The sequence below is a fragment of the Talpa occidentalis genome, unplaced genomic scaffold, assembly GCF_014898055.3.
Source record: "Talpa occidentalis isolate TD23 unplaced genomic scaffold, MPIMG_talOcc4v2.1 talOcc4.6, whole genome shotgun sequence".
Lineage (NCBI taxonomy): Eukaryota > Metazoa > Chordata > Mammalia > Eulipotyphla > Talpidae > Talpa > Talpa occidentalis.
In genome coordinates, this window is record NW_023604972.1 from 67,032,184 (window position 1) to 67,045,680 (window position 13,497).

Genomic DNA, 13,497 nt, shown 5'->3' on the forward strand with positions numbered 1-13,497 from the left:
TTTTGCACTTCAGTTTTCTATATTAAAAAAGTGAGTAGTCTATCTGATAACTGTTGTCCATGTACCTTTTAACAATTTGTGTGAATTTTTAAGACCACTTTAAAATTATTTGTTGCTACTTTAATTTATATTTTAAAAATGATTTTGTTTCTTAGGATTAGTTCTATAGTAAACACCTCTGATTCTTTAGTTAAAAATTAAATATGTTTTAAGTGAGTTTTGTTTGACATGCCTTTTTCTTAGGAAATTTTAAACCAAAGATAGAAGTCTGAAAATTACAAACCTATGCTTACATAGTTATGCATATATATGCTTACATAGTTATGTATAAAGACACTAAATATATGTGTATATATACTTATGGATACATTCAGTTAAATAATTTTTAATTTGAGTGGTTTTCGTAGAATTTTGTTTCTTAAATAACTTTTCATTTCGTAACAACTTTTAAATAACTTGCTAACTTTTTAATGACTTTAAAAGGCAAAGTTAGGACAAACTGAAAAACAAAGCACCGAACCTGTGGATGTTAACTTTATATGAATGCTTTCTCTTTTCAGATTCAGGCAAGAGAATGATATGGTTGACTCAGCACCTCAGTGGGAAGCTGTATTGAGGAGACAAAAGGAAAAAACCCAGGCAGACCCCAACAACAGACGATCCAGACACAGATCTCGTTCGTAAGTGAACTCTTTTTCTATAGGGATTGGAAAACATTGAATTTTGAAATAGTTTGTGAATTCTAACTTTTGAAATAGTTTGTGGACTGCAATGTCTGTTTGAGATCTTCCAAAGTGTATTAATTCAATCATGATTATCCCATTGTCTGTCATATTTACTGCCTAGCTTTTGTGACATTCATTCATGTATCGGAAAATGTAAAAAATTGAAGTACAAAAAATGTCATTTAAAAAAGCCAAGACAATCAAAACCATATTTTGTTTTGTTTTGAAACCAAAACATACTATTCAACTGAATAAATAGGAGTAGTCTCTTTTGTCTGGAATCTGTTGGTGAAGATTCTCTCTGTTCCATGCTGTAGATTTCTAGTTCTCTCTGTTCCATGCTGTAGATTTCTCTGAAGTCTTGTTCCAGATTGAGTCAGATGTGAATATCTTCCCATCAAATTACAGTTTGTAAGCTGTAGTCAATAAGTGATTCATTATACCCTGATGTTGGGATTTGCCTACTTCTTCTGTTGCTAGGCAATACCTTGTGTGAGCAAAATTACCCCATAATGATGAGATTCTCAGTCCCTCTAATTTTTTTTTGAACTGATACCATTTACATGGATATTTTTTTAATGTGTGCATCATCTTGATTTAGACTTCCCACCCTCATTTTACTTCCCAAAGCATGTATCTTTTTAAAGTGGTCTGGAACTCACTACCCATCCTTTTGTGATCCTAGGTGGTTAGATATCCAGCATTAATTTACTCATGGAAGGGGGATTAATGTCTTAGATAAGGCAATTGAAGGATTCCAGGATGAGGATTCAGAAAAAAAATTGTGTAGGCAGATGGTGAGCTCTGAGAGTACCAGGCACCAGGGTGCCAGCTGAGGTTAAGAGAGATCTGGAGAGAGCAAGAGATGATACACCGCAGAACCCTATGTGACTCTAAAGGACTCTTCTCAATTCATAGATACTTTCTTTGTAGTTTTGATTTGCATTTCCCTGATTACAAGTGATATTGAACATTTTTTCATATGCCTTTTGACCATTTGTATTTCCTCTTTGGAGAAGTTTCTTTTTAGCTCTTCTGCCCAGTTTTTTTTTTTTAAAGATTTATTTATTTATTTATTTATTTATTTATTTATTTATTTATTTATTTATACAAGCACTGGGTACAGTCAGAAGCACGGGAGGGTGAGAGAATTCACCAGAGCCAGAGCGGGGAGCAGAGCAGGCAAAAGGACTGAAGAACACTGCTGAGGGGAGCAGCGGGCGGCAGGAGAGGTCTGCACGCCATGTGGGACCCTCCTCCGGTGGCCGAGGAGCAGCCGGGGATCGAACTGGTGCCGCAGAGGCTGCAGGCAGCTTCGCAACCCAGCGCTCAACCGCTGCACCACCGGAGAGGCCCTTCTGCCCAGTTTTTAACTGGATTATTTACTTTGATTTTGTTGAGTGTCATCAGCTCTTTGTAGATTTTTGTCATCAGTCCTTTATCATTAGTGTTGTGTACAAAATTTTTCTCCCAGTTGGTGGGGTGTCTGTTTTGGTTACTGTCTCTTTTGCTGTACAGCAGCTCTTTAATTTGATGCAGTGCTAGCTGTTTATCTTTGCCTTCACTATCACTGCTTTGGGTGATGTGTCTTTAAATATGCCATCTTAAACCGGTGAGAATGGCACATACTAAAAAACTAGCAACAACAAATGTTGGTGAAAACATTTGTTGGAGAAAAAGGAATTCTCCTGCACTGCTGATGGGAGTGCAAACTGGTCCAGCCACTATGGAATGCTCTGTGGAGATTCCTCAACCTGCTAAAGATGGAGCTCCCATATGATCCAGCAATTCCACTCCTTGGTATTTACCCAAAGGACACAGAATCATTAATTCAGAAGGGCACCTGCATGTTTATAGCAGCACTATTTACAATAGCTAAGCTATGGGAAGAACCCAAATGCCCAAAACTAGATGACTGGAGCAAGAAGATGTGGTACATATACACCATGGAATATTACTCAGCAATCAAAAAGATAAACTCATGCCATTTGCAGCAACATGGGTGGAGCTGGAAGGGATCATGCTCAGCAAAATAAGCCAGAAAGAAAAAGAAAAATACCAGATGGTCTCACTCATAGTAGGAATTTAGAAAACCTTAAATAAGGGACCAGGAAAAAGACTAGTTATAATAAAGTAAAAATCAAAATCAACAAGCAACTATAAACCAGAGACACACATTTGATAGGTCAAAACAAGGGGGGTGGGAATTGTATGGGGACTATAACCAAGATGAAAATGCATATATTGTGCAAAAATGAAAAATGATGTAAAAAATGTATAAAATAAAAAAAAAATCATAGATACATTCTTACTAATTAGAAGTTAACCCCAGGTGTAATTTTATTTTTATCAGTTGTACATCATTAAAGGTTTTATTCATTATTCCATAATCTTTTTTGTTCTGAACTTAATTAAAATGTTCAACTTAAAGCATTAATTGGTAATTTCCTTTGTCTTGTTACCACCATTTCCCAGCTCCATTAAAATTGAGAGATCTATATGTGGAAGAATCAAGACCTCATTGAAGACAGTTTAACCAAATGGCACAGACCCAAAATCAGGTCCCAGTCTAGTTATGGGTAACTCTATTGCCACTATGCTTACTTTTTAAAAATTTTTTAAAAATATTTATTTATGCATACAGGAACTGGGGTACAGGCCAGAGTTATGGGAGGTAGGTGCTAGGATTCACCAGAGACAGAGTGGAGAATAGAATAGCGGATTGACTGAAATACACTGCTGAGGGGAGCAGTGGGCGAGTCAGGAGTGGTCATCTGTGCCATGTGGTCAGCTCCCTGGCGGGGGATTGAACTCCGTGGTGCAGTGTCTGTGGACAGCTTCATAGTGCTGAGACTTAACCCCTTGTGCCACCAGGGAGGCCCTGTGAGGGACTGTTATACACAAGATTTGGTAACTTTGTATTATATTTTAAAAAGAACAATTTTTCTAATCATTTCAAAAGCATTCTAAGTTTAATTAACTGCAAATATTAAAATTTCATATTAAAAGAAAAGGAAAATTAAATTACATATAAATTATATACAAATTGTATACAAACCTTGAAGAAGTAGAAAAACCTTACAACAGGCAATATCAATATTAATTAAAATGGAACAATTTGTTTATAAATAGGATCAATAAAATAATCTAAAGTTGTTGAGTATCACAGTCACCATAATTCAAATATAGGACAAATATTTGTGATTGGATCTGAAATTTAATAATCAACTGAGCCCAGATTAATAATCTAAGCAACCTTTTTCTTTCAGTTTAGGTGAAATTTGCATAGAGTGAAATGCTATCATATAAGTGTACTAATCAAAGAGTTTTGACAAATGTATACATGGTATGTCCATTACATCAATCACGATATAGAATAGAAAAACCTCCCTCATGTTCTTTCCAGTCAATATCCATGCCCTAAAAGCAACCACTGTTCTGATTCCATCCCCATAGATCAGTTTATTAGATTAGTCTTATTGAACTTCATATAAATATAAGTACATAATATATGTCTTTTAAAATAAGGCTTCTCTCAACATAACATTTTTAAGATTAGTTCATAATGTTACATGTATAAACAATTATATAAAATTTTGAGTGTTAGTACATTATATGAAAATACTATAATTTGTTTTATCCATTGTCCTCTTGATAGACATTGGATTATTTCCAGTTTTTACTATTGTGTTAAAAGCTGGGGGCCTCCCCCGTGGCACAACGGTAGAGCGTTGGGTTGTGAAGCTGCCTGCAGCTTCTGCAGCGCCGGTTCGATCCCTGGCCGCCAGGCGAGGGTTCCACATGATGCCCAGACCTCTCCTGCCTCCTGCTGCTCCTCTCAGCAGTGTACTTAGTCAGTCTGCCTGTTCTGCTCTCCGCTCTGTCTCTTGTGAATTCTCTCACCTTCTCGCGCTTCTGACTGTACCCAGTGCTTGTATAAATAATAAATAAATCTTTAAAAAAAAAAAATAAGCTGTTGTAAACTGGGCCTCCCCGGTGATGCAGTGATTGAGTGCTGGGCTTCGAAGCTGCCCGCAGTCTCTGCAGCACCAGTTCAATCCCCTGCCACCGGAAAGGGTCCCACATGGCATGCAGACCTCTCCTGTGGCCCGCTGCTCCCCTCAGCAGTGCATTACATCAGTCTGCTTGTTCTGCTCCCCGCTCTGACTCTGGTGAATTCTCTCACCCTCCCGTGCTTCTGATTGTACCCAGTGCTTGTATAAATACATAAATAAATCTTTAAAAAAAAAAAACAAAACTGTTGTAAACATTCTGTACATGTGTATCTGTAGAGTATGTCATCTTGTGTAAATACTTAGGAGTGCAGTTGTTGGGTTAGAGGATATTTACATATTTAATTTTGTAAGAATTACCAAAATTATTTCCAAGGAGGGCAGTCATTGATCCATTTGTCTGCCACCTGTGGTCCTGGTTACTGTGAGAATGTATATGAAGCAGTGTAAATTCTCCAATTTTGTCCTTTTATTCAAGATGGTTTTAGCTATAGGTCCTCTGCATTTCTGTGTAAATTTTTGAATCATCATGTTAATTTTTACCAAAAAAATTAGGATTATGTTGAATGTATAGAGAAAATTAACATCTTAATCTGCCATTTATTTGGGTCTTTAACTTCTTTGACCAGTGCTTTATAGTTACTTTTCAGTTTGGACTTGTACAGTTTTGTTAAATTTGATCCTAAGTAGCTAGTATTTTAATGTTATTGACCTGTGTCTTTTAAAATTTGATTTTCTAAATTTTTGTTAGTATATTGGAAACAAATGATGTTTGTAAATATTGATAATGTATCTCACTATCCTGCAACCTTGTTAAACTGACTTATTTGTTCTAGAAGATTGCTTTTTAAGGCAATTTCTTAGGATTTTCTACTTTTATTCTTGTTTATAAACATAACTTTCCTTTATATTCTAATATATAGGAAACTTTTTGCCTTTTATTTCTATTTCTTTGTGTACTGGCTAGATCATCCAGCATAGTGTTGAGTTACAGTGTAGAATAGAATTATATGTCCTTGGCTTTTGTCTTTCTTAGGAAGACAGCATTCAATATGTCATATTAAGTACAATGCTAGTTCTAAGATTGAGGAAGGGCACCTCTGTTCCTTGAGTAAGAGATCTTTTTTTATCTTCAGTGAGTTCAGAATTTTGTTCTGAGATACTTCTACATTGACTGAGATGGTTGTTTCGGCTTTTCTTTATTCTGGTAGTGGAGAAACTTCATTGATGTAATTTTGAATGATGTATATTTGCTTTCCTGGGATAAGCCTCTCTTGGTTGTGATGTATTATTCTCTTTGTATGTTGCTGGATTATATTTGATATTATTTTGGTTTTTTTTTTCTATATTCATGATAAACATTGGTCTATAATTTTCTTGTAGTGTCTGTCAAGATTTTGGGCAATGCAGTTTTATTTTGGTTATTTAAAATTTTTGAGAAGTGTTCCTTTTTTTCTATTTTATGAACGATATATATACACATGCATATACATATATACACAAATATATTAATTTTAGAAATACCACTACAGCTAAAACATAGAAACACAATCACAGAAACAGAAAGAGATCTAATGTTCCAATATTTTCTCCATGTATTAAATGCAAAACTCACTAGTTCACAAAGGAACAGTTGGAAAAGTTCAGTTTATCTCCTGACATTGGCTAAGTTTTAATATCTGAGAAATGTTTCCATCCTGTATTCTCCCTTGATATATCATGTCAGTGAACCTGCTTAGATTTAACATGTCTGTTCTCTTTTTTTCCTCATTTTTTTTTACTTCTCCAGTTAAGCTAGACTCTGGGGACTGCCTTATAAACTTGTAGTACTGCTTTTGCAAAGGAAAAGCCTTTGTTTTAAGAAATAATTTGAATCCATCTCTACCTTTCAAGTGAAATGTTCAATATATTTCCAGTTAATGTAATTAATAGTATTTGGGGGTTTAACTCTACCATCCTGCTCTTGTTTTTCTAATTTATCTATTTGATTTGTTCCTCATTTCCTCCTGTATTTTGTATTAATTGAATATTTTTGGTATTATGTTTTTCTTTTTTCTATTGACACTACTTATTAAATTCTTATTTAGTGGCTTTTCTCTGGCTTACTGTATGATTCCTTAATTTATCACAGTATGTTTAAGATTAATATTATAATGTTTATGTAAAATATCAAAATTCCCCACCTCTCTGCACCAGGTAAGAAAGTACCCTTATGCAGAAAATTGTAGCAGATGTGCTTCCTTTCTTTTAAAGATCACAGGTTTATGCTGTCAGTCAATGTCAGAAAAACAGTTGCTTGGTGTATTTTGTTTTAAAGTTATTAGGAATGCATGGGCTCATCAGACACTACTTACTCGCTATCGCCAGAAGGGGAAGCTCAGGAATAGTCTTTTGAGGTAGAGAAATAGGTATCTATTGGGTATTTCTTTCATTGGATCAGCTGAAATCAGAAAGATTCTAATGGTGCTTTATTTTAATTTTTATTTTTTTAAAAGATTTACTTATTTATTTATACAAGCACTGGGTACAGTCAGAAGCGTGAGAGGGTGAGAGAATTCACCAGAAATAGAGCGGGGAGCAGAGCAGGCAGACTGACTAAGTACACTGCTGAGGGGAGCAGTGGGTGGCAGGAGAGGTCTGCGTGCCATGTGGGACCCTCGCCCCGCGCCCGGGGATCGAACCAGCATTGCATAGGCTGCAGGCAGCTTTGCAATCCAGCGCTCAACCGCTGCACCACCGGGGAGGCCCTCTAATGGTGCTTTAATTTAGAATCTTATTTAAGCTTTCATTTTTATCTTATCTACACGATCTTATTCATTCTGAAGTTGCTTTAACTTTTTGGTAAATAGCAGATTTTGAGAAAGAGAGAGGAAATGGGAAGAGTAATTCGAAAACTTAACTGCAGGCACATATAAAAAGGCTTTATTTACAAAAGAAGGGGAAATGAAGAAATGAATAACTCAAGGAGAAAGAGAGGGAGATAAATTGGTGAATGTGTCCTACCAGTTCCTCTGACCTGGAATCCCAATGACATGCTGAGAGCCAGCGAAAAGCCGAGAGTCAAGCCAAGAGGCCAAGAGGCCCCCCAAGGCCCACATGTCTTATTTTATACCAAACCTGGTTGCTTAACTCCACCCTCAGGTCCCAGCAACCCTCCCTTCAGTGGTGATGGGATTTGTAGTTCCCAGAGTCTTGATGGCTTTGGTTTGGAGTGGGGGTGGAGTTCACAAAATCTGTATGGAGTTTGTTAAGGGCATGCTTTGTCCCTAACAGAACAGACTATTCATAGTGTGAGAGGAATCATGGATGCATTTCAGCTTGGGGGGGCTGATCTGTCGAACGGGTGGCCATACCATTTTACTGAGATGGGGAGTGATGGGGCTTGGGATGTGTGGGGAGAGTATCAAAAGTTTTGTTTTGTTAGATTTGAGAAATCAAGTAGGCAATAAAGAGGAAGTATTAAATAGACAACCGAATAAAAGTGTTCTGATTCTGGAAGGTGCTGGTTTACTTTATGTAGGACAAACTGACTGTTTAATTTGGACTTTGACAGTAAAAACCTGAGCTATATTGACAAGAAAATGCTTGCTGGATATTATTGTCTTGCATTCTGGGCCTCCTAATTTCAGCTCATTACCCATATAGATGATGCCATTCTCACGGGATTTTATTTTTTTAAAAAGATGTATTTATTTATCCATATAAGAACTGGGGTGTAAGCCAGAGATGTGGGGGTGTGAGAGGATTCACCAGAGAGACTGGGAAGCAGAACAGGTGGATATACTGGAATACACTGCTGCGCCACGTGGGTTGCTCCCTGGCCAGCCCGGGATCGAACTTGTGCTGCAGTGGCTGTTAGCACTGTCTTTATGGGATTTTAATAAGCACTGAGATCACCTGTGTCAAGTACCTACAATATTAAGTTCTTCAAGTTTTTGGTTAACCTCTAGAAGCTTTACAATAGATTTGGTATTTTTTTCTTGAGATGAACAAGAGGTGAGATGTGCAGAGGGTAGGATTAGGCCATTTCACATAAAAATTAGAATTGGTTTTATGAGAATAAGTTTGTTTTTTTTTTAAAATGTGGATGGAACAATAACTGGTGAAATTAATAAAAATCGTTCTTCATCTATATTTATAAGAATATTTGGCATTTCTGATAGGCAATAAACCAGTTATGTCTCATTTTCTCCCAGTTCTTGAATTCCTACTGCATATCTATATCTTGCCAACATAGAGAAGTATCCACTGAGGGTCAGAATATTTATGGTACATCATTCATACATGATTTATTTATTGCTTTTTTAAGTACGCAGTGAAAATCTGGGAATTTATATTATTAGAGAACAGAGACTTACAGTAATCTCTCCTAAAAAACATTAAGCTAACATATGATTGGATCTCAACCTATAAAATGTTGACAAGTATGTTTCTATTTAATACATTTTTTCAGCTGTATTGCATGGCATTCCTGTTTGCTTATCATTAGAAAACAAAAAGTCGGCTTTGATGAAAATGCTTTCTCTGTGGGTGAACCTTATTTATTGGGTTCTTTGGAATGGGCACTGAGGCTGAAACAATAGTTTCATAGGTTTAACTTGTGTTTGAGAGAATGCTCTGGCTCCCTCTGGTGGCGATAATGTCTTACTATTTTATTGAAAAATAGGTTATCAGGATAAAGTGATGTTCCCAGTTCCCAAAACAGAATTCTGGTGGTGTATTAGTAAATATTTAGCATGATGATGTCCCTGGATGTGACTCCTAAGTGATCTTCAGCACCAAGGGTGCAGGCTCGGTTACTCCCAAAACTTCTTTTAGTTCTGAGTGAAGGATAGAGAAGGAGGGGAAGAATAAGACATCTCTTAATTATGTCTATTCTGACCACTCAGGGGTGTGATGAGGGGTTATAGAGATATTTGTTAAGTGTTTTGAATTCCTTAAATAAAGATGCTTTTAGTAAACTTACTGTTTTCTTTGTGTAAGATCACAAAAACAGTAAGTTGCCATATTTATTATTTTATTTTTAGTAAAATATAATATGGAAAATAATGCATATTATATACTATAGTATAACACATATAGTATATATATCAGTATAATATTTTCTGCAGTACATAATGGGAGTGTTTGAAGGATAGAGAAGGTGACTGCACAATGAAGAGGTTTAAACCCTTTATAGTTTTATTAAGTTTTCTTATTTTTAGGGTTTTGGAAGAAAGGAAAATAATTTCTAAATGATGTCCCATCAAACTAATTTGTTTGAAAATGACTGGTAACTTAAAGTGGGCTATTGATATAAACTGTTAATGAGGGATACTTTGGAAAATTTTGTAGTAATATAGAACTTCATGTTTATTTTGATATACGTCTTGCCTGCGGGCAAGTTAAGGCTCTGTTTCCTTAGGAATTTATTTGGTGCATTCAAGTAGACTGTCTGTATAGTGAAGGGCCTTTTAATTAAGAAAAATGCGTGGGCCTCCCCGGTGGCGCAGCAGTTGAGCACTGGGTTGCGAAGCTGCCCACAGCCTCTGCAGCGCCGGTTCAATCTCCGGCCACCGGGCGAGGGTCCCACATGGCGCGACAGACCTCTCCTGCCACGCCTGCTGCTCCCCTCAGCAGTGTATTTCATCAGTCTGCCTGTTCTGCTCCCCGCTCTGCCTCTGGTCAATTCTCTCACCCTCCCGCGTTTCTGACTGTACCCAGTGCTTGTAAAAATAAAATAAATCTTTAAAAAAAAAAAAAAAAGAAAAATGCGTGTTAAAACTCACAGCTTTCCATATCCACTGCAGATCATGAATTCACCCTAAATTACTGATTAAATATGTGCAGATGTAAGCATAAAAATAATATATTCCTCATTAGAATATAGCCTCACTTTACATTTATTAAATCACAGGTGGGCTAGCAGTTGGTGGAAATTAGCATTTTTTTTTTTTTTTAGCTTTGGAACTTTTCCCTACCTTAAAGCTGTTTGAAACTCTAGACCTTTTCAAAACTTAATTAAGTAAATCACTGATACAGTGCTATGGAAGTTAAACAAATAGGCTGAAATCCTGAGTCTTGTAGAATCAGTATTTATAGCTAGAAGGATATGTTTTGAGTTGAGTTTAAGGTAATATTTCTGCCAATTTTTCCAAGATGGTAAGGAAAGACAACAATACTAATTAAAAAAAAAAAAAAAAAAAAAAAAAAAAAACCATGAAAATACCACTATTTTTTTTTTCTTTTCTGATAGTTAAGGTAAGGAAATTGTCTTGGCTTAAAAAAAAAAAAGTGGGAAAAAATAAAAATAAAATAAAATCACCTGTAATTCCAACACTCAGAAATATTCTGGTATCAGTCTATATATACTGTTCCTATTTACCATCTCTCACCACTAGGCCTGTGGTGAGTGGTCCTTGCCTCTCATTGCTTTTTCTCCTTCTCCTTCCTTCCTTCTCTCTCAAAGCACTTAGCTTTGACTCTCATGTCATGAAATAATGACACTCCTTGTAGTTGTCACCAACTGCATCAATTCCCTCATCCTTTTAAGATTGTTTCCCTGCCTCACTGTCATTATTCCTGTCACTGTTTCACTGTCTGCATTATGGGTCTTTCTGACTTGGCCTCTCAGTTCCTTCACTCAGCCTATTAGGTGGTAGCTTCAACAAGTGTTTTTCAATGTAGGGCAGTTTTATTGGAGGTACTTTTGGTTGTTATACTGTTATATCCAGTGTGACAAGGATATGTTTTTAGTTAAGTTTAAGGTAATAGCGATCGCATGTACCATTAATCATCCTACGATGTACAGGATAGCCCCCTAAGACAAAAAATTATCCATCCAAAATGCCATTGGTTCTGAGACTAGCGTTAGAACTGATTACCAGTAGAGTAGCTTCCTAGCCTAGATATTATGCAGTGCTTTAGACTTTTGGGTGACGTTCTGTGAGAATCAGATGCCATAGTATAGATATAGTGGAATCACCGTTCTCTGAAAGGTGCTTAGTGCTTTTAATGTGAGCTTAGTGCTTTTTAATATGAGCACCTGCTTAGTGCTTTTTAATATGAGCACCTTCTCCGAAGTATCATTTAATATTTTAACATACTGTCTTAGTGAATCAGACCAGCCAAATTTAGGAAAGGCAGCCAATAAAGGAAATCCTTCAGAAGCATTACTGAAGATTTTTTTAGGCAATTTGATTCTTATAATGAAATCTACATTTAACAATATCACATTATATGTTTGAGACCAAGACTTCATTCCTTCCCCCCTATCTTCCATGTTTTAATGTTTTTTGAGTTAACTGAAAATATTTTTTTCTACAAAGGAAAAAATAAACATAATCAAATCAATGGCTAGAAAGTAGCTTATTCTGTGGATACTGGAGCCTTATAAGAATGCCTCCCTTATTAACTGAGAAAAAATAAAATGATGTTATCATATGTTGACACTGAATTTGAGCCCAAAAATGCTGATACAGATTATGAATTAAATTTTTCATGTAAAATCCCACAGAGTAGGGTCTGTCAGTGCCTTTGCTTAGCTAGGGTTTGGTTCTTTCTTTGGGCTTATTACTAGATTTTTTTTTAAAGGACTGATGAAATTTTCCTTACCAGGGAAATTTTTCATTTTCTTACCAGGGAAAAAAGTCATTTTGTGGCAACAATTGTAATGATAATAGATTTCTCGTGTTCCTTGCTACTATGGGGAGTGCAAACACAAGCCTGCTGACTTCAAATTTCTCTTTTTAGGAAGTGATATAATTTCCACTTAAGTAATTCTTGGAGGAGAAAAGATTATGGGATGTATAGTTAGGTTTGGGAAAAGGCACTAGAGTGTGGTATTATAAACCACAGTTATATTCTAGCATCTGAGAGCCCATGATTTGACCCAAAAACCTTAAAATATATGATGTGGCAAAGATGTGTTGGTGACATAGTCTACTAATCTGAGTTGTTCCACTATTTCCTTTACCTGTGTGTGTGCTACTTCTACTAGGTAATCGTATAACATTTGGGGATTCTTTCATATAAAATATAAAGGATATTTCTTTTGCCTTTGCTTAGAAATAATTAAAAGGACTAGAAACAGACATCCTGAATCATCGTCACTGTAAACTCACCACTAGAGTGATGAGGCAGATTTGCCTCCGCAATTAATTCCAAGGTTTTTTATTAAATGAAACCCACCCTGGTCATGACTGGTTTTATGTGACTCCTTCCACCCCCCGCCCCTGACACTGTCACATACATTACATAACCATGTCTTTATACTAACCGTCCACATTACCTCTCCCTGCCCAGACTTTCTTTATGGTTCTGAGTTGGCAGAACTGTCTGAAAACTTTTCATGTTATAGGTTGGCTGATGTTAGCTGTTAGGTTGTTAGATGAAACATGTTTACAGAAGTGAGTCATTTCTCTATTTATAGGAGAAGTCCTGATATCCAAGCAAAAGAAGAGTTATGGAAGCATATTCAGTGAGTACTGTATTTTTTTTTTCTAATTCATTGTTTCAAAACCCATGTCATTTTAAGGCATTTACAAGGAAGACCTCTGATACCCAGAGCGTCTTTGACGCATTAGCCTGCCAAATGGTCATTATTATCTTGTCAAACACACACTCACTGTGGGGATGCCCCACAATGCCAGCAGTCCATACAAAGGCAACACTGATACGTGTCCTAGAACCAGTTAACGTCCTCTGTATATGGGCCTCAGATAGGCCCATATTTTAAAAATAAATGCCAAGGAAAACAGATTCAGAAGAAAAAAAGACAC

The 13,497-nt window shown here is 36.3% G+C and overlaps 1 protein-coding gene across 2 annotated transcripts in view; it reads left to right on the forward strand.

Annotated features, from left to right (window-relative positions):
* Positions 1-13,497, forward strand: part of EPB41L4A (erythrocyte membrane protein band 4.1 like 4A) — a 442,728-nt gene that overhangs the window by 422,519 nt on the left and 6,712 nt on the right. For both annotated transcript variants that reach the window (XM_054688039.1, XM_054688040.1), the window contains 2 exons: positions 561-680; positions 13,149-13,196. In XM_054688039.1, the coding sequence (XP_054544014.1) occupies positions 561-680; positions 13,149-13,196 (168 nt within the window). The remainder of the gene's footprint in view (positions 1-560; positions 681-13,148; positions 13,197-13,497) is intronic.